The sequence below is a fragment of the Eublepharis macularius genome, chromosome 2 (assembly GCF_028583425.1).
Source record: "Eublepharis macularius isolate TG4126 chromosome 2, MPM_Emac_v1.0, whole genome shotgun sequence".
Lineage (NCBI taxonomy): Eukaryota > Metazoa > Chordata > Lepidosauria > Squamata > Eublepharidae > Eublepharis > Eublepharis macularius.
In genome coordinates, this window is record NC_072791.1 from 203,054,410 (window position 1) to 203,082,191 (window position 27,782).

General features: G+C 40.8%; 2 protein-coding genes across 5 annotated transcripts in view; one reads left to right on the top strand and one right to left on the bottom strand.

Annotated features, from left to right (window-relative positions):
• Positions 1 to 382: 382 nt before the first annotated feature.
• On the top strand, positions 383 to 20,430 carry HNRNPA3 (heterogeneous nuclear ribonucleoprotein A3). 4 transcript variants are annotated; one of them, XR_008596496.1, is made up of 15 exons: positions 383 to 484; positions 3,072 to 3,171; positions 9,181 to 9,303; positions 9,739 to 9,885; positions 10,002 to 10,212; positions 11,101 to 11,190; positions 11,298 to 11,393; positions 11,491 to 11,577; positions 12,358 to 12,498; positions 13,935 to 14,060; positions 14,136 to 14,212; positions 17,057 to 17,118; positions 19,309 to 19,373; positions 19,895 to 19,999; positions 20,265 to 20,430. XR_008596496.1 is itself a non-coding variant. In XM_054970702.1 (12 exons), exons 2-11 carry the CDS (start codon positions 3,109 to 3,111, stop codon positions 14,186 to 14,188), a joined length of 1,137 nt encoding a protein of 378 aa, XP_054826677.1. In that variant the 5' UTR covers positions 383 to 484; positions 3,072 to 3,108; the 3' UTR covers positions 14,189 to 14,208; positions 14,295 to 15,587. The 4 variants fall into 4 exon arrangements, 2 of the variants coding, with proteins under 2 accessions (XP_054826677.1, XP_054826678.1); XR_008596497.1 differs by lacking the exon at positions 19,895 to 19,999; XM_054970702.1 differs by lacking the exons at positions 17,057 to 17,118; positions 19,309 to 19,373; positions 19,895 to 19,999; positions 20,265 to 20,430 and adding an exon at positions 14,295 to 15,587 and having other exon boundaries at positions 14,136 to 14,208.
• Positions 20,431 to 22,387: 1,957 nt separating this feature from the next.
• The window catches only part of NFE2L2 (NFE2 like bZIP transcription factor 2), a 28,805-nt gene continuing 23,410 nt past the window's right edge, over positions 22,388 to 27,782 (bottom strand). The window contains exon 5 of the mRNA XM_054970701.1: positions 22,388 to 25,129. Coding sequence (XP_054826676.1) covers positions 23,927 to 25,129 — 1,203 coding nt within the window. The 3' untranslated portion in view covers positions 22,388 to 23,926. The remainder of the gene's footprint in view (positions 25,130 to 27,782) is intronic.

A 27,782-nucleotide genomic window follows, 5' to 3' on the forward strand; every position in this document is an offset into this window, starting at 1 on the left:
ATATGTATGCATTGTTAGGAGAGGTAGGTGGGGGAGTGTGTGTGCGTTGTGTGTGTATAAAATGTGTATGTATATATTGTTAGGATATACACACACACACCCCTCTTTTATTAGAATCAAACATATATTGTTAGGAGATATATATATACACGGATTGTGTTTTTGCTTTCTGAATGGATCAGCCCACCTCACAGTCTTCTTCGAAAGGAAGACGGGGTGGGGAGCAGAGAATCCCACAGAGCGAGGCTTCAGGCCTCCACGGGCTTCCAGCGATCCACCGCAACGCACCTCCCCGCCTGCCTCCCGCTCGAGGCCGCTCATCATTCTCCCCCCCTCCCCCTCCCCCTCTAGCCGCCGTAGTTTCCAGTGGAGGCCGCCTTCCTCTCACGTGTCCCGCTTTCCTCTGACCCCGCCCCGCCTCCTCTCTTCCTCTCCGGGCTCCATATTGAGGCTGAAGGAGGCAAAAGCCAGTCACAAAATGGAGGTAACGGCTGGCGTCGCGCGGGATGAGAGGCAGGCCGGCCGCGGGCCCTGCAGTTGGCGGGAGGGGCGGGGGTGAAGCGCGCGCGCCAGACTGGGGGGGGAGGGGGGCCGCTCGTAGCAGGGTGGGCGATTGGCTGGCTCGGTCCTTCCCGCTATCGCCCGGGCGCTGCCGCCAACGGATTCTGTGAAATGGCGCCCGAGCGGCGGAGGAAGCCAGACTGGCTTTGGCCGCCATTGTGCCTCTGCATACGGGGAGAGAGGCTCGGGCTGAGGGAGACCAGCCGTAGTAGAGAAGGCGGGCCGGGTGGCCTCTTGTAAGGCCACAGGGCAGTTATTATCTCACCCCCTTCCCCCACGCTGGCCTTTTGACAAGCCCGCCTCTTCTTCGCTCCCCCCCCCTCATCCCTACACGTTCACCTCATAAACACTTTAGAGGGAAGAATACCTTTGTTTCGCGCACTATTTTTTAAAAAACCTAGAATTTAAATTCAAATATAACACAATCTGGCGGGGGAAGACGGGTTAAAGGGAGGCCAAGTTTTTTGGGGGGGGGGCAGGTTTTAAACCGTAACTAGAAATTACACACTTACTTGGGATCCATCTCACAGCATTCAGGGGGGCCTCTGGGTAAACATGCGGGTAAACACACACAAATTCTGTAAGATGCTATTTAACTTCACCCCATTCCTAAATCCACATGAACTAGAAATCAATAGGCCGTTTATTTTGAGGATTTAGAAGTGCATATTTTACCACTTGAAGACTTCCCAAATATGAGCTTAATTACCCTAAAATTAAATCTGGTTCAACACATACACAAGGGCTAAAGGTAACTACTTTCATATGTTAAAGAAGGAAGGTGTCTGAAGAAGGGAGCTCTGACTCTTGAAAGCCAACTGAAAATGTTGGTAGTCTTTAAGGTGCCACTGGTCTCAAATCCTGCTGTTCAATATATGCAGTGATCCTGTGGATTCAGTGAGTTCTGGTGTCCTGAGTGACTTCCATTTACGTATGGCACCCAGTACCCATAGTAGAGAATGGAAATCATTTCTACTTTTTTTGATCAGGGGTTTTGACATTCTTTTAGATGTCCCCTGTTTATGTTCATCCCCCCCATTAGCTTCTAAATGCTGAAACCAGTGAATGCACTATTTTCTTGGGCATGTGAGCAACCGGGTCTTTTCGTGATTCTTTAATAATTTGTTATCAAATTGTGCCTCCCTGAATCCTGAACATAACTTAGTATCAAGTCCCATTGACTAGTGAAACTTAATCAGCAAATAAGTATCATCACAGCCTGCTCCTATGCAGTTTCAGAGTACCATGTGGAAGATGGTATTTAACTTAAAGCCAGTTCTAAACCCATGATGTGAAATAGAAATCAATAGGACTTTTGTAAAATATTTTGAGGTTTTAGAAGTGCATATTTTCCCATCCCAAGACTTCCTGAATGTGAGCTTAATTACATTAAAAATTAAACCACATTTGATAACTACAATCATATAAAAAGTAGCACTTTTTTTTCAAAATCATGATCCATTACAGTTTTATAATGTATTTGCATGGAAGAATGGATGATTTGCTATACAATATTAAGCTTTATCTTGAAATACAGTTACTAGAACTGAGTAAAAGCTAACCATAAAAGCCCCATAATACCCTGTATTAGAACCTTTGGGCATATAGACTGGAAGCTTACAATAAATAGCACATGTTGCTTCATTAAAACTATAAGCATTCTTTCTGAGCAAATATTTTAATAAAGAATTCCTGTCATACAAGATATGACAAGCAAGATAATTCCTAGCAGATCAGAAACACTTACGAGGTTTGCATATAAACCCTAGAAGTGTTTTTTTTAATTCCCTAAATGTTATCAAGTTCCTTAAGCATCAGCAAGTGATCTTGTCAAACAGAAAGCAACAACTTAAGACTGTGCGTCTAAAGAGCTGTAATTGCTATTAGCGACATAAGGCTCTAATTGGGATACTTGTGGCTATAACCATCCATGTGGGATCTGTTGGGGCTTGCTCTTGTGCAGTGTTTCAAGGCTTGCATTCTCTGTTTCTCTGCCTATCCCAGCTGGGCTTTGCTCCTATCACCTACATAATTAGCAAGAGTAAATGGATTATCACAGAACAACCGTCCTACATTGAGGTGTGGAAACAACTTTATTCAAATGTTGTATGGTTTAAACCTATTTGAATAAAGCTTAGTTGGGTAGCTGTTTAGTATAATTTTGTAGCAGACAGCAGTGTATTCATGTTAGACCCACAGTATGTACTACAGTAGTTAAAACTTACTTTAAAAATAGTGGTACCATGAGACTATATCTGACCTATTCAGGAGTCACCTTTCTTGCTAGCTATTGCTTGCAAGATAATCCATAAGTCTTGAATTTCATCTTTCTAAACGTGGCTTGAAAAGAAAGCTACCACCCCCCTTTATTGTCTTATACAGTGCCATCCCTTAAACTAGATGGCTACCTGTATTTGCTCCATTAACATTAGAATGTCCCCTTATTTTGTACGAGAGTAAGAAAAAGACCTTCAGAGACGGGTAAATTACTCGTACTACTTGTTACCTAGGTTAAGAGGAGCAACTGAGTCAGACCACCCTCCCAAAATGGCGTGTAAGGAGGAGAGAGAGGCTGAAGATTACAAGAGGAGGGGAAGAAGATCTTCACAGGTGGAATATTTTATTTTTCTAGTTTTCTCACACAATTCTTGCCTAGATGCACGCTGTCCGCTGCTCTGGTTGCTTCACATGTGGCTCAAACCCACACTATATTATTTTCTTCTACTTTACTATATTCTGCTTTTCATTCCTCCCACTAGTTTGGGATATCTTTAATAAGCCACTAATTTCTTATGCATAAATTGTGTTCCTGTGACAACTAATACTTAAGATCAGTATTGTCAAACTCTACAGAAGGCACTTCACCTTAAGATAATAATTAAAGGTAGGTTAAAATGCACTAAGGAGCAAGATAGAAATGACTTTCTGATCTAGATGTTTGCCTGAGCAGTTAAAATAATCCACTTTAATTTCCAGTTTATTGTCAGCTTCTCACTGTGGTGATAGACGAGTAAGAGAGCTGCACCACTTCAAACTGTAGGCAGGAACTCTCGTGACTCTCTTTCCACAGAAAAACATGGCATAGAAGGCTGAGATAAATAAGAACCTTTCACCCTTATGTACCTAGTTTCCCTGTGTGGAGGATTTTGTGGGTGTGGAGGAGCATTCAGCTTCATGAGTCCTCATCTCCAATCTGAAGTGATGCAACCTAGATACACCTTTATTCCTGTCGTTAAATGAAATGCTGCCGTGAATGGGCTAGCATTCTGAATCATTTTTATTACAAAATGTTTTAGAGATATTTACCAACAAACCTGCTTTTGAGAAACAAGTTCATTTTCTTGAAACATGAGTTATAATGCAACTGTCAATAAAGATAAAACTATGTGAAACCATGACTTTTCAGACACTGGATGAAAGGAATTTTCAGTAGCAAGCATGTGCTTAGATCCTGAACACACACATCCCACTAGCTGAATGAGAATGTTTTAACTTATTCTCACATCACAATATTAATGCTTTAAGGCACTATTCCTTATAAACACTTGAATTTTACTGAACTCACCTGAATGATATGTGTCCTGTGTCACCATTTCTAAAACGATTACAGGTTTTGCGCTATAGAATACCTGTAAAGTTGTCAGGGACCACAACTTGTTGCTACAAGGCAGAACTATCCTTCATATGGCTATAGATCAGTGAATGGTATAGGCACTGGAGAAAGCCCTGTTTCTGCAAGACAGGAATAATAGCTGTAATTTCTCCACGTTTTAAAATTTATTTTATTTGTTATGATGTGGTCCTGTATGGAATCTTTGCAGTATAGTGTCAGGTCTTGCCAGGTAAATTTCCAAGGACTTCACTGCATCACTCAGGTGTATGAGTTAAAGTTACTTTATTGAAGAGAAATACCAGTATCAAGATAGTCAGACAGGACCATTGGCTGGAATGGCTCAGGATGGCAAAGCAAGGTTAATTATAGGGCAAAGTCCCCGCCTGCTCCCCCAGTAAGGAAGAAAGTCCGTTAGGATTTTGGCTTGCAGAGCCTGGGAAGAAGGGAGGAGGGAAAGGCTGAGCGTTGCTCAGTTTCTTAGAAGTTCGATGCAGTCTCTGCTGTACTTCAAGGTCACTTTCTCAGGCGTGCCAGGAAACTGTTACGAAAACACCTGCAAGATAAGTAACTAGCAATCCTTCAGCAAAACAGGTTTTACTCTGCATGTTCTCAGAGGCATATTAATCCAGCTAGCATGACAGACACAATAAGACATTTAACACATGGCAGTTATGGGGCTTATCTGACATTCTGCTCCCCCAAAGACTCCTTTAACCTCCCAGCTTTCCAGGGTATTTCTTATGAAACCTACATACAAGCTTAGGAGCATTCACATCAGAAGCTTTGATCCACTTGTTACTCTTATTAAAATGGACACATTGGACTAAATAGTATAATTCTCCGCGTTTCCATTTAGAGTCTAAAATATCCTCAATTTTGTAGTGAGGTTGACCATCTACAGGGGGGGGGGACCCCCGGGTCCAGATGCCACACGTCAGGGCAGGGAGCTCTCTTCAGGAGGCTGAAATAAAATGACAGGGTGGATGTGTCTTAGGTTCTTTGGCAGTTTTAATTCCACAGTCTCATCATTGATAATTTGAAGCATCTCAAACGGTCCTACAAATTTCCACCCAGTTTTCTGCTTGGTTGTTCCCGCCGCAGATTCCTAGTGGAGATATATACACGGTCTCCCACTTTCACGTCCGGGGGTGGGGGAATCGTTTGTGATCTGCATGCTTTTTATAATCCTCTTTAGCTTTGTTCAGAGTCTTTTGAATTACTTCCCACCGATTCATTAATGTAGTCCACCATTCAGCCAGGTCCCCCCACCCTGCGTTTTCTCAGTGTCAGTCAGGAACGGCAGGGGCTTGCCCTCAAACCTCTGGGCAATTTTAAAGGGGGAGGCCCCCATGGAGCTATATATATTGTTACTGTAACAATATTCTGCAGAAACCAGGAATTCGGTTCAGTCGTCTTGTTGGTAATTAATATAACATCTCAGGAATTGCTCCAGCACCTGATTAACCCTTTCGGTTTGTCCGTCGGTTTTGGGATGATAGGCGGCGCTTAGCCCTTGTTCAATCCCCGCCACCTTCATTAACTTCTAGAACTTAGCTACGAACTGTGACCCCCCCAGTCAGAGATGACCTTGCTTGGAAATGAATGTAAGCACACCACGTGCTGCCTGAACAGCGTCGCTAACTTTTTGGCAGATGGCAGCTTAGCAGATGGAATGAAGTGCGCTTGTTTCGAAAACAGATCCACCACCACTAGAATTACATCTTTCCCTTAGAGGAGGGTAGGGCTGTAATAAAATCCATGGATATGGTGGCCCAGGGTCTGGCTGGAGTTTCCAAAGGTCGTAATAATCCAGGAGGTTTCCTCCCCTTGGTTTTCCCCATCAAGCACACTTGGCAGAATGATACATATTGAGACACATCCTGCCTCATTTTAGGCCACCAAAACTGTCTTTGAACAAGATGCAGGGTTTTCAAATAATCGAAATATCCAGCTAATTTTACATCATGAAAACTCTTTAGTACTTCACCCCGCAAACTCGCTGGAATGTACAGTTTCCCTTGCCTGTACCAGCCTCCACTTTCATTTTGTTCCAATTCGTCTTTGGGCACCATCTCCCCCTCCTTTTCCACCTCAGCTTTCACTCTATCTTCCCACTCTGAGGGAGGAGGAGGGGCCTGACATTTTGGCTGGAATCCCAACCTTGCCTTCAGAGCCAGAGCCCTGAAGCCTGCTACCTGCACCATGGCAGACGGAGCAGATACAGGAGTCCCTGAGAAACCTGAAGGACTACCAAAAGACCCCGCAGAACCGCATGGTGCTGAGGCACTCATGGACAAGAGAGTGGTACCCCACCCTGGTTGGCAGCGGCCCTGAACTCACGCTGGACCCAGCACGGGACGGCGGCAGGAAGCAAGTGGGGTGCCGCAGAGCGACATGCCAGCTGGGGAGGGACAGGTACCTACCCTGGTTGGAAGATTCTCCACCTGGAATGCACCAGTACGTGGCAGAGGACCGCAAGGCGAGGAGACGGAGAAGGAGTTGATGGAAGAGCATTTGCAGACAGTCTATTCTTAGATAGAGGATCCCTTGGGGAAGAAGAATTTTATTCTATTTGCATTAACACCCCACTTTTCATCCCAATGGGGACCCAAAGCAGCTTACAACGTTCTATCCCTCTTCATTTTTTCTTGACAACAACCAGCCTGAGAGGCAGGTTAAGCTGAGAAAGCTTGAAGCCCAAAGTCTTCAAGCTTCCATGGCAGAGTGGAGATTTGAACCTTGGATCTCTCAGATCCTAGTCAGACGTACTAACCACTATGCTATAATCTGTCTTGAGTCTCAGCAAGAAAGGCAAGCTATAAAAGTGAGTAAATAAACAAACATACCACCCTGGCTGGTTATCAGGATATTACCGTGAAGCTCCTAGTGTTCCAGAAAAATTGCCATAAAATCCCTGCTAGAGAAGAATAAAGTTTCTTGGAACTGTGTAGATAAGAAGGATGTTTGGTATTCCAACAGTGTACTCTAGGATTTATTTCTCCTCTAATAATAATATCAGGGTGGTCTGTAAAATGTTGCTACTGAAAGGCCGTTGTACTTTTTTCTGGCAACCCATAGTTTTGTTATGGGATTGACTGCTGCGTCTTGCAAGTCTGGAAGCTTATATAAATTTTATAATTTTTTAAGTATCAGTTTTAGACACTTAAGAATTTGCTCTCATTTTTATCATAAGCTCACTGAGGCAAGATGGACTGTTAGTCAAAGAAATCTATAGCTTTGTGAGAGTCTCCAAGCTGAGTACATGTGTGGTGCAAGTTTAATTCAGAAAACTGCGCTGTTTCCAAAGACTAATAAACAAAATGGTCGTGAGATGTTAAAATGTGGTTACTGTCTGAGAATCCTTACATTAGCTGACTTGCTTTAAAGGGAGAGATTCTAACCATATGATTAAAAGATTGTACCATGAGAAAAGAGAAGTTTTTATATTTCCAAGAATTATAGCATTTCAATTTATAAACTTTAAACTCGCATCCAGTCTACCTTGCATATCTCCTGTAAAAAAAGCATGCAGTTTCTACCTATATATTAATTCACCTAAGTTATTTAATATAATCACTAAGTAATAGCTCTCTCTATACAGTATCTGTGCACTCTTAACAAAAATAGGCAAAAGTAGATTATAAAAGACATAATGCTACTGACAGTATCTTTAGTAAATAAAGCTTAAAAAAGAAAACAATATCATAAAATGTGTAAGAAAATGTACTTAATCATGCTGTTTTGTGGAGCAGAAATGTTCCATCTACAGTGTGGAATGTTGTACACTACGCTGGGGTATTAATTTACTGTAGAGGCTTGTTCTACAGCTTTTGAAAACATGGTTAGGTAACATACAGAGGTGCCCTCTGCATGTGCATGCAGTAATGTGGTTTCTGAACTATAATCAAATATCCATAATGGGAATGTGTTTTATAAAAATATCACAGCTTTAAATCTAAATAATGTGGCCAAATTATTTAGAATTTTACAAGGTTAAATGAGGCTGACTGTTGTCACTTGTTCTGAAACCACTTGTTCTTATATAAATAAAAAAATAGTAATGTTCAGTAACTAGAAAAGGATAATTCAAAGGCTAGTTTTTTAATCAGAATCCTTAAGTATCTGCTAGAATAAAATAAGTACATTTTTCCTTTGCTGCTTTACCTGAACAACACATTGAAATGACACCTTTAATGGGAGAAACTTGATTGACTTAGCCAAAAGCATAAAAATCTAAAACTGTACACAAACACATAGAGCTGCAGTCTTGTGCACATTCTGCTAAGAAGCAAGGTCTGCTGAACTCTATGATACTTGTACATATGCCTGGATGAGGCTCATCTCATCATCTTCCTAACAAAACAGATTTGGATTTATACCACACTGCTTAACACAATACGTCCAGGACTGAGGAGTAAATTTGCTTGACTGCCTAATTCTAAACATGGTTACTTTGAAGTAAGTGTGCATAGGATAACAGTAGGCGTGCCAGGACCCCCGGGGCCAAACTCGGTGGATGAGAGGGCAGCAGGAACTTGCGCATGTTCGCATGGCCACCCATTGCAGAGGAAAATGACATGTGCCCTCCCACTGGCCAGGTGAGTGGAGGGGGGCAGGGAATTCCCTGCCACAGCAGGGGATAGCAGCCCTGGATAGCAGCAATACTTGCATCAGTAGCACGAGCCATTCTACAAGAGAAGGGGAGAGAACAAGATCCCTTCCATCTGGCTGTCACCTGGTCCCTTTCTTCAGACTATATGAATGGCCAGCTGTTCTAATGGAAAGGGAGGTGAAGTTGGAAAAGCCCCTTCCTTTTAGCTTGCTTTGACCGAGAGTATTTGTTAGCTGCTAATCAAGGGTTTGAAAATTTTGTTCCATCATGTTGAGGTGTTGATTGGGAAAAAAGGCCTGCTTTTGACAATAAGTAACATGAGAACACATAAATTGTTGAGTTTACAGCAACAGTGTGCATATAATGCTGTATATGAACACTTTCCTTGTTTCAGGGCCAAGATCCTAAGGAACCAGAACAGTTGAGGAAGCTGTTTATTGGTGGCCTAAGCTTTGAAACTACGGATGATAGTTTAAGGGAACACTTTGAAACATGGGGCACGCTCACAGACTGTGTGGTAAGTGATCACAACATCCATCTATTTACTCTAAAACTTAAACTTGTTTATTATGAATCGTGAAAGGGGTGGAGTTTCCAGAAGAAATCTTTGCCATCTCTCCTTGAAAAATTATTCCTAAAGATTTGTAAACCTTTGGAAATGGCATGAGGGAAGGGGAGAGCTGCAGCTTGAAAGGGCCTTGCCAGAACACCCCAATTTGGTGGCTTTATACAGATGGTGCAAGATCTCACTCAACAAGGATGATTTCTCCCCTCCATTGGCAGTTGGCCAGGCCTCACCTGTGGGTTCTCAGGAGCACATCTTCAGAAGACTCAGAGGGCTCCAGCAAGAAGGAGAAGGCCACAGATAGAGTTTTTGTGAATATTGAGATCCAAATTCGGAATTAAAAAAAACCCCAACAGTTTCTAAGTTGAAAATTTACATTTATTATAGGTGATGAGAGACCCTCAGACAAAACGTTCCCGTGGCTTTGGGTTTGTGACCTATTCTTGCGTGGAAGAGGTAGATGCTGCAATGGCAGCTCGACCACATAAGGTTGATGGACGTGTGGTGGAACCAAAGAGAGCAGTTTCCAGAGAAGTAAGTAAATATGCTTTGAATTGTAAAGTATAGATTTATAAACTCTTTGTATAATTTTAATTTGTTTTAAATATGCTTCTTTGCAAGACGGCTAAATGTAACTTGGGATTTTACAGGATTCTGTGAAACCTGGTGCCCACTTAACAGTGAAGAAAATATTTGTTGGGGGAATTAAAGAAGACACAGAAGAATATAATTTAAGAGAATATTTCGAAAAATATGGCAAGATTGAAACCATAGAAGTAATGGAAGACAGGCAGAGTGGGAAGAAAAGAGGCTTTGCTTTTGTGACATTTGATGATCATGATACAGTTGACAAAATTGTTGGTATGTAGTATCATTCTTGTGTTGTGCAGACTTCTGCAGCTCTTACTGTTTCACCTTTCTTTGCATTGGCTCATGTGCCAATTAAGACTGGGGCAGCAGGTCTTGCAATGCTGTCATGTCAGGAAGGAATGGTGGTAGCTAGAAGTGTTGTGTATAGTGTGGAATCTCCTTCCGGAAGCTGTTGAGGAAATGTTCTCCTCAGTTTCTGCAAAGAATATAAAACATTTCTTTGTCAGATTGGTGTCTCCTTGGTTTATTTTCTGGCAGCGTTTCTATGATTTCCTGCTTTATGCGTGTTAGCTAGACAAATTTGAACTTTTGGGAAAACAGTATAAGGATGTTTTAAATAAATGCTCCTGCTGCATAGTATTTGTTCCTGAACAGGAAATTTGATGTAGGAATAAAGCTTCATATTTGTTTTTGGTTGCAATTCAAGATGCTTATTGTCAGCTATAAATCCCTAAATAGTCTAGTTCCTTCATACTTAAGGGAGCACTTTCTCCTATGTGTTTTCCTTCTCCTTCCTCAGGATGTGGAGAAATTAATTTTCTTCATATACCTTCCTTCTCAGGGTGTAGAACAGGGCTCATTCTGCCATCATACTCTTTGTTGAACGTCCTTCCCAGGGAGACCAACCAAGAAATATTCCTACTCTTTTTGTCAACAGGTGGAGACTTACTGTTTTACCAAGACTTTCCCATCATTTAGCTGGCTTCTAATGCTGCTGCTTAATTTTATATAGTATATTAAACTGTTATATGAGTTGCTTTTAGTGTTGGAGGAAAGAAAGAAAAATGACCAATGAATATAAATAGTAATACAGCTATGCATACATGATTATTAAAAGTCTGTGTGTCTTTCTGATGGTCATTTTGAATTTTTTTTTAGTTCAGAAATACCATACTATTAATGGGCATAACTGTGAAGTGAAAAAAGCTCTCTCCAAGCAAGAAATGCAGACAGCAACTGCTCAGAGAAGTGAGTTTTTTACATAACAGCTCAATGTGTAACAATTTTGGTGGTGACGATAGTAACTTTCATTCATTACAAAAAAATACTGTCCCCCCCCCCTTTTTTTTTTTAAGATCGTGGAAGCAGTTCAGGCAACTTCATGGGTCGTGGAAACTTTGGAGGCAGTGGTGGAAGCTTTGGTGGCCGAGGTGGAAGCTTTAGTAGCCGAGGTAAATGTATGCTGGATTTCTACCCAACGCCCCTTTAAAAAGCATTGTGTTAAATTCCTGGACAGTTCTGGTATTTTAACTTTTTGTTCTGATTTAGGAGGCTATGGTAGTGGAGGTGGTGGCGGTGGTGGAGGCAGCAGGGGAAGTTATGGAAGTGGCGATGGATACAATGGCTTTGGTGATGGTAAGCAGAATACTGTCAATGTCACTTAGATTGGAGCTGATTTAAGAGGAACCAAAGATACAGTAAAAGAAAGCTCTTCCAAACATTAATAGTTCTTTGAGTCAGTCTGACAAATATATCTTAAAATGATCAATATGAAAGGACAGCTGACAACTCATAAAGAAATCAAGGCATTAAGAGAAATTGTCTTTCATGCATCTAAAAATAAAACAATTGATTTCTGTATTGTTTTACTGCACCCAAGATACATTTGGAAAACACTTATTTGATCTGCATAAATAACCAAAAGATAGGAGCTCTTTAGTCCACTTATTTAGCATTTTAAAGGTTGCTCATGTTTCCTGAGTATCCAGTTGTGAAACAGTAAATGAACAGTACATGTAACACCCCATATAACACCTACAATGCAATAATTATCAGTTGAATGATCATCTCTCAGTACGCAAATAATGTATATGCTTAATAAGAATCAATCCTTAAATTAGAAAATGCATTAGGCCCAAAGTGAAAATTGTTTTTATTCATTTTAGTCAGTATACAGTGACTACAAGAGTCCTCCAGTAACTTTGCTTCAGCATCTCCTTAACTTCATTGCAACCTCATGGAAGCCTTTTTGATATAATATGCCTCTTATACTAGTCACAGTCTTTATATTATATGTATTAGATTTCTTTTCTACAATACAGTCTTACAGATTATAGATACTTGGAAGAAGCTAAATGATGAAGTGGCTTGTTGCAAGAGTAATACATTTTATCATCTCAATTGATATGTCTCAAGGTGGTGGGAACTATGGAGGTGGTCCTGGATATGGTAGCAGAGGAGGCTATGGTAGTAGCCCAAGCTATGGAAGCCCAAGCAGTGGGTATGGCGGAGGAGGTGGCGGCTATGATGGTTACAACGAAGGAGGAAACTTCAGTGGTAAGAACTTTCAGTTACATCATGTAACTTCTTAATCAAATCTGAGTAGGGTAGGTAAAGGTTTAGGTCTTCAGTCTGCCACCTTAATTAAATCACTTCAAGACTTAAGAATGTTACGCAGTGTTTGGCCTCAAGTCAAAACCAAACACTGAACTCTTTGGAATTGCATTGACCCGAGAGGTCTTTTCTTTCTCCAGGCCAGGTCTAAGAATTGCCTTGTTTAAAGAACTGCGCTAATAACATCCCTCCATACAAACATGAGGGAAAATGGTATTATAGCTCTAGCCAGATTCATTGTACAATATTCATTCAATAAGCTTTTGTTTAAATCATAAGACTGTCTAATATATCTTCCTGAAAGCCGTGTCCATGTACATGCTTTATTTGCAGGAGCTTCCAGAGGAGCAGTGGGCTGTGTTAGCTTTCTCCTGCCTCTGTATTTGTGAGGAGACAGGAGGAACAGCTGTTTCTCTTTGTAGCTGTCTATGTGCAGGACGTAGATTTGGGAAGTATGGGAGTACGGAAGGAGCAGATAGGAAGGACGCTCAGAAATAGTTCCCAGTGGAATACAGCCTTCCTCTGGTGTAAAGGTCAAGAATAGGTACAAGAAGGCAGGAGCTGGGAGTATCCAGAAGAGGGATGACAGAAGGTCCCAGCTAAAGGAGGTTGTGCTAGAATCTTCACATTGAGATACTAAAGAACTATTTGAGCTCCCAGAATTTTTAATTTTGTTCATGTTTTATCCAGGAGTTTCAAAACTGTTATGTTGAGATTCTTAGAACTCTAAAGATTTAAGGAGACCAAAAGAAAGGGAATAACATGTTGGATCCTGCCTGTACTATCTGCTTAACCTTTCCCACTTCCCCTCCTCATTGTAGCCATGTGGCTTTTGCTCACATGGACCCCGTGATCCCCAGCATGCCTTTTGAGGCTCCTCCTGTCTTTTGTCAATGGAAAAGTTGGTAGGATACAGCCCAGTAAGAATAAACTGCTTTTTTCCCATATGAACATCGGCAAGATTGAAATAGGATACAAGATCAGATAGATAGATAGATAGATAGATAGATAGATAGATAGATAGATAGATAGATAGATAGATAGATAGATAGATAGATAGATAGATAGATAGATAGATAGATAGATAGATAGATAGATAGATAGATAGATAGAATGAATGAATGAATGAATGAATGAATGAATGAATGAATGAATGAATGAATGAATGTTCTTGGCAGTCATTACAATAATTAATCCTATCCAGTAAGTTCATTATGTGCATACAGTAAATTCAGAGCTGTGAAAAGCGTGTGTTGTATATTGAGATGCTTGTGGTACTGCTTTTTTAATTAAATCTGAATGAGTTGTGATTTAAAATCTGCAAAGAAAAATATAGCCTAAATGATCATAAGAAATTAAAATAATCATTTCCTCCTCAGGCAACTACGGTGGTAGTGGAAACTATAATGAATTTGGCAGTTACAGTGGACAGCAGCCATCAAACTATGGACCCATGAAAGGAGGTGGCAGCTTTGGTGGCAGAAGCTCAGGCAGTCCCTATGGTGGTAAATATACATTGACTAAAATAGTATTGAAATAGCACTTGTTTCCCTGTGCTGAAATAAGTACTCTGTTTGCAGGTGGATATGGATCTGGAGGAGGAAGTGGGGGCTATGGTGGAAGAAGATTCTAATAAAACGTAGCAGGATAAGGGTAGGTATGTTATAAATCAGTATTGTATATGAAGAGTACACAGTGTTTCATTGAGAGTAATCCTTTTCTTATCCTGTATTCAACAGGCTACAGTTCTTAGCAGGAGAGAGCGAGGAGTTGTCAGGAAAGCTGCAGGTTACTTTGAGACAGTCGTCCCAAATGCATTAGAGGAACTGTAAAATCTTCCACAGAAGGAGCGATGAACCATAGTCAGAAAAGTTACTGCAGCTTAAACAGGAAACCCTTCTTAAAGACTGTCATAGCCACAGTTTGCAAAGAGTGCAGCTATTGATTTAATGCAATGTAGTGTTTAGATGTACATTCCTGACTTCTTTTTTAATTTGTTGTTGTAGCTTTGTCTTTTTCTTTATAAAATCAGGTATATTGCCCTGTAAATTTGTGGTAGTGGTACCAGAAATTAAAAATAATTAAGGAACTTTTAATTTTTCAATTCTTGTGTAGCTCAGTTTTTTTTCTTTCTTAAACTTCTTTAAATAAAGAAATGTAGTTTTAGGGTATATTCTTGCTAGGAAAAAAATCAGTGCATTATAATCTTGTATTAGTTTAAACTTGTGAAACTGCTGAATCGTTTAAAAATTTTAGTTTTTCTGCATATGTAACCAACCAAAAGAAATGAGTTGCACATGCAAAGGGAGGGGCAAGATGTTTGCATTAAAGCTTGTTTAGCCGTATAACTAGGACTGAGTCATTTAAACTAGTGCTTGTGAATGATAAAAAAGCTTTATTTTCAAAAGAAAATTCCAAATACTTCTGGCGTGTGCATATAATTTGTAGCTCTTGTTTATTAGTTTAAGCCTTCCAAGTAAATTAGTATGAAAGTTCTTTTAAGCTTTATTCAATTTGCCTCTAATTTCATTGATATATGCAAGAGGTGCATCGGCCCTTAAGCACTGGCAGAACAGGCTTCTGCCTTTTAATGCTGTTAAGGCTTAACCCCCACCCCACCCCAAGTACGCAAACATTGAATTAAAATTTACAAGCAAATAGCCTTGGTCTGTTACTTAGCTTACAACTATATAGTTTCATTTATTCTGCCCTAAAATGGGTTATTATACTTAACCATTAAATATAATGGTTAATATTTCTACTGCATGCGGTTCTGACTGCCCTCTACTTGGAACCAGGTTGCAGCTCAGTCACGATCCCTCCAAATCCCTTGGAACAAGTATACACTTTCTGACTATGGGCAAACCAACAAATCTACTTCACACACCTAATGTGCTGAGCATCAGCCTTGAAGGTGAAGTGAAAACTGATTGCTTCATGGCCTAGGAATAGAAACTGGCTGAACATGATGTATTTGTTGCAAACAGCGAGTCTTGTGACTAGAATAAAATTTAAGATTTTTTTTTAATGCATCAGAGTGATGTGTCAGAACTTCATGATAGTGGGTGTGTTTGCTCCTTCACTTACCCAAATTTGCATACAACTATGTTCCCTACTAATTTGCTATCCTTCTCAATCCGATCAGACTTCTCTTTCAACTATTGCCAGAGCAGTGCTTTCTGTCAGTACACATCCAGAAGAGTAGGGCACAGTGAGTAGAAGAAACTCAGACCCTTGCCAGTATGATGCTGGAATTTCTCATCTTGTTACTTCTTCTCTAGGCCAATGAACAGTATGAAGGTAAACCTAATTCCAGTATAGGAATGGATTGCCAGACATAAAATATTCACCTTGATCTGTTGTAATTTCAACCAATCTATGTTAGATTTATAGAAAATGGGGTCTGAAATCTGATGGTTTTGATTCTGGCCTGTTTAGGCACACTGTCAAGGTTGTTGGGTATAGAATGCTGTGGTGAAATCTCATTTAACTTTGTGCAAGGTATGCACTGAACATGATCATACATAATAGTATGAAGGTGAAAAAGTAGGTGGCTGGCCTTTCAGTATCCTTTCTGGTTTCAGGAGATGGAGGTTTATATAAAACATTTATATCTCACTATCCAGAATTTGCCCCATGTGGCAGATTGTTTATATCCAAATAGCCAAAACTTGTCAAACGGGTATCAGTTTGATGTTGTGATACGGAATCTTCACATTACTAAGCCATACGGTGCAACTTTGTCTGCAAGGACAGAATAGACCTCAATCATCACTTCCAGGGCTACTATTGATTGCAGGGGCAGAACCAGAAAATGGGTTTGAGGGACTTAATTTGTTCCTAGTGTGTATGTCTGGGGTGGGGGGAAGGGGAATTTTGACAGTGTCTACCATGGAATTCACAACAGCCATATAGGAAAACAATTTAATTTAATTATGTAGTGTCTTACTCTTGTTTTGCAATTCCTCAATATGAAATCTGCAAACTGCCTGTTGGTGCCAGTGACTTAGACCTAGTTCTTTGACGCAAATGTGGAGAAGTGTAAGCTGAGGACAGTGCTTAACCAGCTTTAAAGACTCTAGGATGTGTTTCTTAGCCAAAGTGTGGATCGCAGGAAACTCAGACAGGACTTCTGCAGCCTGTTGTGTATGTGGACCAGTCAGCATAATTAAAGAATGACAAGGCAGCAACAGCACAGCACCAGCTACAACTTCCAGAAAAGTGAAAGCAATAATATACTGTGCTGATAGTGAGCTTTTGGAGAGCTGCTAGTTAAAACTACCTTTCACTGCTGAAATATCGAAGAAAGTCTAGCAAGAGTTCTTCACGAGTTGGAGCCTCCCTGAGTCATAGCTACTTGAGTTGACCCAAGGTCATAGGTCTAGCATTTAGACCTGAAAGGAAGGGGAATAAGAATAGGTAAGGTTTGTCTCTAACACTTTTCATGAATTAAGAGCATCCCTTTTCTGGACAAGGTAAGAACAATCTCTTTGACTTGCAGGTCATGGAAGAAATCTCAACTTGACAAGATGTGGATTTCTCAGCCCGTTAGAAAACAACTTGGTAAGCTCCTTCAGTACAGTGGTTCTCAAACAGTAGGTTGGGACCCAAAGGAGGATACAACTGTGTTGCCGGTGGCCGTTGAAAGACCAGGAGAGGGGAAGTGGGGATGGAATGAGTTGGAACTGGATGGCCCTGTGAGCCACAATGGTAAACTGGTTTGCCTCTGCGTAATGTGTAAAACGGCCGTGAAATACAGCCTCTTACTCAGTGATGCTTATAAGTATAGATACAAAATAAGAAAAATAAGCGGGAACCTGCAGGAATCACCGAGGGGTGGGGGTGGGGGCGATTCCTCCCTGCTCTGCATTTTCTAGCACAGCAGAGACAACTCCCTCAGGCTGCCCCCAGCTTCCATGCCTCAATGGTGATGGCAGGGGTGATTTCCCCCACTCATCTGCGATTTTGCTGCCTCATTAACAGCAACAACCCCCCCACCCTGCCTGCCTGCAGCAAAGATGGGATGGGCAGTCTGGAGGAGTTACTGCCATTGTGGAAGAATAAGTGGTGTGGGGAAGATGAAATTCCCTTCAGGTGATTTTTGCAGGTTGCCCTCCTCTCCAACCTGCTACCAAGAGTGGGGGAGACAAACCCGGATAGTAGATAGCACTGAATACAAAAAGCTGGGAATCCACCAGTTAACCAAATATTAATAAATATAAGCGCAAAGTGCAAACACTCCTAGATCATGTCTTTTACTTCTGTATGTTTGCTAGATGGTCCCTTTTAGACCGGGGAAGCGCTTATCGCTTTAACTAATTGGTCTTGTTTAAAATGGGTTCCCCACCCTACTGAGCATCTGTCCATGGATAACCTTACAGTAAAAGACATGATCTAGGAGTGTTTGTGACCGGGAGAACTTTGCCCTGCGATTAACAGATTTATTGATTTTCACTGTATACTGATCATTGTGATTTATAGACTTATTAAAGACTTTATAATTATTATAGTCCATGTTCATTGTGCCTAAGAAGAAGTGTTTTCAACACGAAACGGGAACTGGAAAATCTATGCACGCATCTGCCCGTCGGCACACTCATCTTCTACCCTTGCGTGGACTGTGGTCTACTTACCTGGTATCCTGGCACAGCTTTCTCCTACCTCCGGATCTCCCATTGTGGATTATTTATGGATTTTGTATATGGACTTTGATGAACTGAAATTGCATTCATATTTATATTCATTTATTGCTATTGTATACTGTTTACACTGTTTGCACCTGCACTTTTCACTTATATTTAATAATAAGATTTGGTTAACTGGTGGATTCCCGGCTTTTTGTATTTAGTACTCCTCTCCAACCTGTCTGGCTTCAGCAGCATCAGAGTTTTGCCCTGCCAGGATGCTACTGGGAGACAGTTGTCTCTGTGTTTTGAGATTTTTTGGAACACCCTCTTCCATTTTTTTAAAGGTTTCAGAGTTTTCTGCAGATCTGGGGAAGTCCCCAAAATTTGGAAAAAAATGTGTTGATGAGGTCTCAATCTGTGGATTTAAGTATCCACAGATGGTGGCACCCTTGGCTATTGGAATATATGATGTTGGTTCAGTATTAACTGATGTGAGATTCTGCATTTTATGTTGGAAGAGGAAGAAAGTTACTTTGTAAGTGAGTCCTGAGTACTTCAATAGGTTTAGGCCTTTGAGAACCAATGTTCTAGTACAACATAACATTTTGGAACTGCCCAAAAAATATGTAAATACAAAGTTGTGCTAATGTGCAAAATGTATTGTTATGCTTCTAAGCTACACAATTGTGAATGACCCAGTGAAAGCTTTATCTGGCTGATAACTGCAACTGGGAGTGATACTTAGAATTTTTTTTAGAATGATCATTAGAAAATACTGGTCGTCGTACTGAAGTTATTTAACAGCCTACCACGTGTTTATTGAAATCAGGTTTTCTAAAAGGCCATCCTGAATTTCATGTTCATAAGTGCTGTCTTGACTGTATTAGATTAGCAAATCTTTTGAGCAATTTTGACCAGACATCCAGCAAGCCATCATAAACGGGTCATTTAATGGGAGCTGGCCCTTAGGCTATGATCCTGAGCTTTTCTTAATTTACATTTAAAGTAATTTACATTTGAAATTAATAAAATAGTACATAGCAATAGATTTCATGTTCTAAGAACTCAATTGAGAATTGCATGTTTTCAGCCAGTAACCTTGCTAATTTGCTTTACTGAATTTCAGGCAAGGAAACTGATAACTCATCTGGAACATGATAGCACAAGATGCCCCTCCAAATGATTATTCAGGTAATAGTTTTTCTTCAAGAATGAATTCTTTCTTTCTAGTTAGCTGTTTCCTTGTTCTTTAATGTTAAATATGGGATTGGATTCAACCAGTTTCAATCTCGATCTCACTTAATCTCTGTCTTTACTACAGCTCCTGTCCCACCTGTTGTCTGTGCAGTTCCCATGATCCCAAGCATTATATTCAAAGGGGAGACCTCTTTTTTTTTTACCAGTGGAAAAGCTAGTTGGAGCCAACCCCAAATCCCCCATATATTTAGAACTCAGTTTTTAAAGTCAAAATCTCTCTGCATATAAGTGAAGATAGGATGGTGTTTCCACACTACTTATTGGCACCTTGTCAGTCAGCATCACTTTGCTATCCCTACTCAACCATAAACTTAACTGTGGGTGGTATGGAGTTGTAGGCTTCTGCATGTACAACTGGCGCTAAGATGTTTTACAAATTATTTATCTGGGATGGAGATGTTTAAAATGGCTGTATTAGAGCCCATTTCTGGATTGCAATTTGCTATTATCTCCAGACATCTGAGTGAAAAACAGCACCTATGCTCGCTTTCATTCTTGTAAAATGGGGACACGGCCAAGCTGCATGCATCTCATCACTGCCCAACAGAAAATAAAGTGGGGTGAGTGCATCTTTTCTTCTCCTTTTCCTCCCCAAGTGTCAAAGAGCTGCTGGCCCTTTGTGGCTAAGAAAGGGAAGATGCTATTCCTGTCTGCACTGGGTTGAGCATCAACCAGAGAGAACTGCTAAGTATGGGATAGATTAATTGTGCAGAAGGTGGGATGAGTGCTAAGGAGCAGAGCAGTAGAAGAGTGACCCCCTCCCTCCCCCAATAATGTTAATTCTTCATGTAAGTAGATTGGTGAATTGGTTTTTTTGTTTTACAGGATGACTAGTGTTGACCATCTAATCTCTGTAAGATGAAAGATGCAGCATGCAAATAACAGATAGAAAATGTAATGACAACCAAAATTTATTGACAACTGCAATCTCAAACCTGTCTTGTTCAGATGTTTACAATAAAGTGCCCTGGTTGGTCATGCCTCTCTCCTTTACTAGTTTCATGTAGTTATTAGTTCTGCATTGTTCAGTGTTGCAGGAGTTGACTTGTACAAGATTCCTTCAATTTCCACAGTATGTTGAAGTTTGGCTCTTGTCAAATGCGGGCTTCCCTAAAAAATGCAAGTTTGCCATCTTTCCATTAGATGTAGCCTGTGTATAGAATTTGTTTTGATATGACCAGCAACTAGCTCAAACCTCAGTTTAAGAGGTAAATCAGTTAATGTCAGCATTTTAAAAGAATCAAACACTGGCTTAAATCTTTACAAACTTGCATTCTTCACAATTTAGTGTTTATCAGATACCCTGTAGGCAGAGTGCCTGGGATTGACCTCATCACATGTCATTTTCTATAACCTCAGAGTTTTGTCATAATTTGTAGTTAGGAAATGTAACATATGAATGGCATGTCCGTGGCTTTTGTCTGCAGAATGCAAATAGTGACCATCTGAAGGCTTCAAGTTCTCTATGGGTACAGCAGGCAGTTTCTCTATGATGTCCTTCCTAACTGACTTTGAGAAATAGGTTTCCAAGTAGAGAATCTAAAGTTGAAGAGTAGCCCTTAATCTAAAGCAATTGTGGCCCAGTCTGGTTACGGTTGCCATGTCCCAGAGCCAGGATACAGTGAGAAAGGGGTGTGTGGGGAGCATAGAGACCACAACATGGGTCTGCCTGGCTGCGTGCACCTATGATCTAGTGAAATTTCCCTTAGCCTCCTCCAAAAGGCAGTTTCTTAATAGTTTTTGTGCTGATAGAATGACTGATTGTATTGGCAGTGTATGAAATTATAAATGTGTTGTTTTCCAGTTAACATGGTATGCAGCCCTGTCATGTCTAATAGCAATAGGTAGCCCCAACTGAGATTTTAAAAATCCAAAAGAGGGGACACAGCTCCCAGAGCTAAGGTATATCTGCAAAGTTGGGTTGGCCTCCAGGTAAATAAAGCACAAAAACAAAAATATCCGAGGTCAAAGGACAAAATAATTGAGGATTAAAACCCCCATGGAGACAGCATGAAAAGCAGACATACAAACTTGTTTTAACGTAGGAATTGCCCTGGGGAAGTAAATTATGGAGAGGGGTGGAAGGGAGAAAAGATAGCAGGGCGGGGGGGAACAGACAGAAGGGACGGTGGGATATCTCCTCTGCAAATCTTTGCAGGACTCCCACTTGGCACGTGTGCATTGCAACCAAATAAAATAGAAATGTATAGAATACAACGGTGACAGAATACTATTCTATGCAACCTGTTGTACCACAGTCCCAGTCTGCCGAGCGTCATTTATAGCCTCAGCCCTGAGTTCTTTCCATGTGCTTTCATCTGTCTCCACCTGTTGCTTTCTTAGGTACTGATTTTTCTGCCATTGTTTATGATCCCATTTACTTTAACATGTCCTGTTCATAGACTGGTTTCTTTAGCATACAACTCTCCCCTATCCATATGAATTAAGAAATTTTTAGAAGTTTGCTTCAGTTCCCATTCCTTCCATCCTTTTTGTTAAGCTTCCTTCCATCTTATACCTTCAGGTTCTTCCTTGGTCCATTAACTGCAGGCTTTCCTTTGCTTCTTCCCCCTTCCTGGAAACTGGCCCCGTCTCCTCAGCCTGTTCCAGAAACCTACTTCTGTCTCTTAAGACCTGTGTGAAATTTTAATTTGTGCCAAAGTGACAATTTGCCTCTCAAGCTGAATTGCAAATGGTTCAAACTCTTACTTTCATGATTTTCCTGTACTAATACCTTGTCAGGGGCATTACTGCTACTAGTGTAATATAGTTAGATGGTTTATATTGGAACAAGATTTAACTTAGACACGCAGGAGAGGATTAAATCCTTGTCTTTGAGAGAGAGATGAGAATGGAAATAAAATGTTAAACAGGTAGGATGGTACAAGTCTCAAATGCTTAGGGACCCCAAAATACTATTTTTCTATTAAAACAAAAACATTTAGAACTGAAAGATGAATGCAGCCTGTTTAATATCTGTAGCCAAAGTACTTTATGAACAAAAGTTAACGTATCTGGCAGAACCTCTTTAACAGATGAATCATAAAATTAAGTTTCAATATCCTTCACAGTTGTATGGGAATCTGTTCCACTGAAATCAGTGGGACTTAGTTCTGTATGTTTTTGAGGTGGTTAAATTCTGAAAGTGAATGAATGCTGAAAACTCCATACTTAAACAATTGGTTTAGATGTCCCTGTTTATTTCCTTTTTGTTAGTTTATACAGACTATTTCGATATACAGGCCAGGTTTTATGTGCAGATCACGTTTATAGTCTAAAAACTAGAAGCTGTATACTGCATAATAGAACATAGAAGTGAATAGAATTATTCTAGTTTTTAAAAAGTGTATTCAACGATTTTAAAAAATTCTTCAAGAAAAGGAGCATGCTCAATACGCAATTGAGCTATTTGCGGAATGTCCCATTTCTTTAAAAACTTTAATCATGTATAGAGCCTCAAATCCTTGACATTTATTCAGCCACCCCCTCTGGCTTTTTAGATTTCCATAGATCCCACACAGTTTCAAGCATATCCTATAAGTGGAGATTCTCAGGAAGTCCTATCTTGCACCCAATTACACATTCTGTTCTTTTGGGGGGACTTTAGCAGAATTGTACAGCCCTGATTATAATCAATGGGATACATCACATTCTCAAAGAAAGAAGTGCAGTCCAAAGAGTAGTATCCCTTACAGTAGATATTCATGTGCAAAGCTATGTTTATACTTTAAAAACTGAGAGTGCAATCCAGCTAAAATTAAGCACTTCGAAGGCTCATTGGCTTCAACGGTGCTGAACTCTCCCATTGAAACTGAGGAGACCTAAACTGGCTGTTTGGCACCCTTACCATGTTCCTTTATAATGTGCACTTGCATTACATTCAAGCATTTATAATAAAGCAAAGCAAGTAAAAATCTATAAGAAACAGCAAACATTCCATTTATAGTTATAAAATGGTGCGACTAAAACAAGATTGGTCTTTAGCTAAACAAGATTATCGGTCTTATGTCATGCTTAATACACAGTTCAGTAAAACAAAAGGAAAAGTACATAAATAAGAAATCTTGAAATATTTACACAAGAACAGAAATTAGTCAAATCAGCTGCTATATCAAAAGGAACTAGCGCTTTATAAAAGTTGTACCCATTGTGCATACATTTGTTTTAACCTAATGATTTTTAAGTGTGTGGTGGGGGGGAACAAGATGGTATAGTCAGATCTTGGAAACTAAGTAAGGTTGGTACTTCGATGGGGGACCACCAAGGAAGATTTGGGTTGCTCTGCAAGGAAAGGCAACAGCAAACCACCTCTGCTGCTCACTTGCCATGAAAACCCCTTGATGAGGCTGCCATATGTCAGTTGCAAATTGATGACACACACACACACTTAAGAGTGTAAAGTCACTTGAAAATAGGACACCTTTTGCATTGTTGGAAAGTGTTAACTACAAGGGCAGTAGAGCGAATAGAAGTATCCCTGATCCTTGTCATTTAGTCTCTGGCTTCTTGCTCTTAGGGACAAGAAATATGCTGCCATCTCTGGTTTGCTGCAGTGAGTAATCACTTGGTGAATAGGGCTTGCCATCTTCATCCCGGAGCATGCTGAAGACTTCGAGATACAGGGTGCTCAGCTGTTTCTTCAGCAGGCGCAGGCTTTGGTCATTCTCTCCTTTCTCTTTAAGGAGCTTTTCTCTCTCGTCCTTAAGGTAACCTAAATCATGCTCCAGCTCTGTTATGTTTTCCAATTTCCTTTTCCGGCAGTTTTGTGCAGCCACTTTGTTCTTGCCGCGCCTGCGGATGTCCCGAATCAGAGTCAGCTGGGCCTCATTGAACTGTTCCTTGGCCACCATTTCGTTGAAGTCATCGACAGGAAGGTTGATAATTTTTTCAACGGAAAAAGGGATGCGCAGAGCCTTTGCTCTGAGCTCATCTCTTGTGAAATGAGCATCGTGCAGGCTGTATGGTTTGTCTTTCATAAACGGAGACTTGGGGTGACCTGGGTTTTCAGGTAATTCTTTTTTGGGTGTGTCTGTAAGCTGTGAGTCTGGCTTTTGTGTATTTTGTTCAAGAGATGGAGAGGCTGGAGCATGCATGTGAAACAAGTGCATTTTAGCATCACTTCCTTGAACACTCCCAGGGGCACTATCCATCTCTTCCATTTCGGAATCGCTGTAGCCAAAGCCTGTCTCTCTGTAGATACCAGATGACTCAACAGAATGAGGTGAAGAAGTTGTGCTGGGACTTGCGTTTAGTGAAATGCCCGAGTCCGAATCATTACATTCCAATGTATTTCCTGCTAGGTCACAGTTAAAAGCTTTGCACAGAGCAAAATCAGAAAGATCGATAGGCTCATTTAAAAAGCCAGCAAGTGCTTGATCCACAAAAGGTGGCGGTGGCGGTGTTAGAGATACGTTGCTGTTCGTCTTGTCATCGATGAGAGAGTAGAAATCCTCACAAAAGTCAGTGCTTGTGGATGAAGTGGTATTTTGCTTGAGATTGTCGGGCAGTGCACTGCTGGAATAGGGAGCCTCCAAATGGTTCAGGAATTCTAGGCTGCAGTCAGCAACTTCTTTCTCCATGGCAGGTAGCGCATTGTAGAAGGCGAAGTTAATATCTGTCTCCAATGCTGTATTTTCTGAACACTTGCTTGAGGTTACTTCATCCAAGCTGTCATTTTGAATGTTAAGACACTAAAAAGAAATGTGAAAGTTCATCAGTAACACACACGATATACAAGCCTTTTCAGATGGTACAAATGCGCATAGCAGGCGCCTAATCATCACACACAGATCCTCCCAAATAACATGGTTGCCAAGTTGTGTGAATGGGGAATGTGTGTGTTTAACAATGTGGGTATAACAGCAGTCCACACGAATTGTCCACTAAATTATTCATGGTTTGTGTTCATATGTCGAGGTACCAAGACTTATACGTATATGGTTACAAAACATGGAGAAGGATCATGAGTGGTGCATGCTGTTAGTACATGCAGTTGGTAGCCTCCCAGTATGCATGACTCTGACACTGTACACTATAGTGATCTCCATTCTATCCCATCTGTGTTCTTCAAATGAAGAGGGGTACACTAGCCTGGCACTGCATCTGTCTCATTCTTCTCTCTTTACTGTTGCTTCCTTATAGTCTGCTGAGGCATATAAATAGATGCAGAGGAGTTAGCCGTGTTAGTCTGTAGTAGCAAAATCAAAAAGAGTCCAGTAGCACCTTTAAGACTAACCAACTTTATTGTAGCATAAGCTTAGGAGAGCCACAGTTCTCTTTGTCAGATGTTCTCTTCGTCATGCATCTGACGAAGAGAACTGTGATTCTCGAAAGCTTATGCTACAATAAAGTTGGTTAGTCTTAAAGGTGCTACTGGACTCTTTGATTTTGAGGCATATAAAGCGAGAGAAGTGGAAAATCATGCAGATAACTATAGCCCCCAGCCTATAAGAATCTCTATGAAGAAGAAATTAACCATAGAAGGGATATTTGGGTGCTTGGAACTTAGAAACTTACAGTAGTCTATGTGTTCATTCCCCTGTGCAAACTGTCTAGGGTTCTGAATTTTACCGTGCCGTTACGAAAAGACATTCGGAGTTTTACAAACTGAATGTAGCCCCCACGTCTATTTTAGAACAAAAAATGTCTGCCTAAGGGCTTTAGATGCACTCATACAATGTGCGTGTATCTTTCCAAATACGTTGTTGGAGGCAATCCAGATGTCTTCCCTCAAAGAAGCACTTATGTTAGGGGTGGGATTGGGGTTTTATCTACGTTCTGGTTAGAATACTTAGCCTTTGGGAAAAGCCAGTCTGGAGTAATGGTTCACTATGTGACTGGAATTTAGGACGGGAATTTAGTTTCTTGCACTGCCTCTCTTGATTCCTGAAGACTTCGAAAAGAGGGTTGTGCAGTGGCCTGGAGCCTTTCTGCTGATGAGTGACAACTTCTTCCCTCTGCTAGAGGTTTGTACAAACTTTTCAACATTCTGAGGACGTGTGCAAGCCGTTGCAGCACTGGAATGCTTGATCAATGCTAACTTAAAATTAAATTAGTTACGGTTTGTTTCAGAAAGATTTCATCTCTGTGCTTGGCTTTATCCTTTTTTTCCCTCCAAACTTTTCTGCTTCCATACCCTATTGTATCTCTCACTGAGTGTCTGAACTACTGTTCATTCTTATACTTTGCTCAATGAATGTCCTAACTGTTGGTTTTATTGTATTTTCACCTGTACTGGGTAATCCGCCTTGGATCTCAGTGAGAGAGGCGGATTATAAATTAATAAGAAGAAAAAAACCAAGCTACACCCCCATCTAAGCATCACCCTGCCACCTAAACTATGCATGCTAACAATACAGAGAAGGCTTTCCAAAGGAGTCTCTCCAGCTCTTGCAGTCAGTAAGAAACAGAAATAGCAACAGCTTTCCAAAGCCTATCCACCCCATCTACAATGAGGTGTGCTGACGCTGTAGATCAAGCTACTGCAAAACAGTGTCACCCTTTTTTGGAAGTAAAAGTGAAGTCCTAAACAGAGTTAAATCCTTCTAATCCTAATAACTTTAGTGAACTTAGAACAATGCCTAACTGTTTAGATTTCACTTCTTAAGTTCACTAAACTTCCAAGTATGTATACACTGGACTGGGCTCCAAGCAAGCTAACTATTGGGGTCCCCATGATTCCCTGGTTTGTTTAAGCTCCCAAATCAGGCTATATCTTGGGAAAGCCTGCCTAGGAACAGTGGGAATAGGACAGCAAATCACAAAGCCCCAAAGGGAGGGACAGGGTTTTTCCTTTAAACAGACTCAACAGATTGGCTTCGTACCAGCCAGAGCAAGAAAAGAGCACCTATCCCTGCAAAGGGAGCGTGATTATAACAAGATGGATAAACGCTTGAAGCAAGAGTGACTATGGCCTTTTCCAGAATCAACTGACAGAAGGGGGTTCCCTTGTGGGATAGGCTCAGGACCCTGAATAATTGTCTAGCTTTCTGTATTATTTTAACTCTTGCATTCTCCTGTGGGGATGAAATCCTTCCCTGTTGTTTTGGGGTTTTGTTGCAAAAACCTTCCCTTTTTACTCTTTATTTTTCCAAAATAAAGTAAGAACTTGTGTTAAGAGAGCCTGTGTTGGCCCCCAGATGGCTCAGGTACAAAATAACTGAGCGTTGTGTAAGCCAGTTCTAATGAACCAGGCTGGGTATTTGGTTGGACTGGGGGGTGAGGGTGGAGGGCCTTGTCAGGCTCTGCCTCGGATCTTTAAGTGACAGGTGGTGGTGGCAGCTATCCATTGAGAGTTGGCTATTTTTTCAGAGGCAAAATAGGCTATGGAAGCAAGGTCCTCTG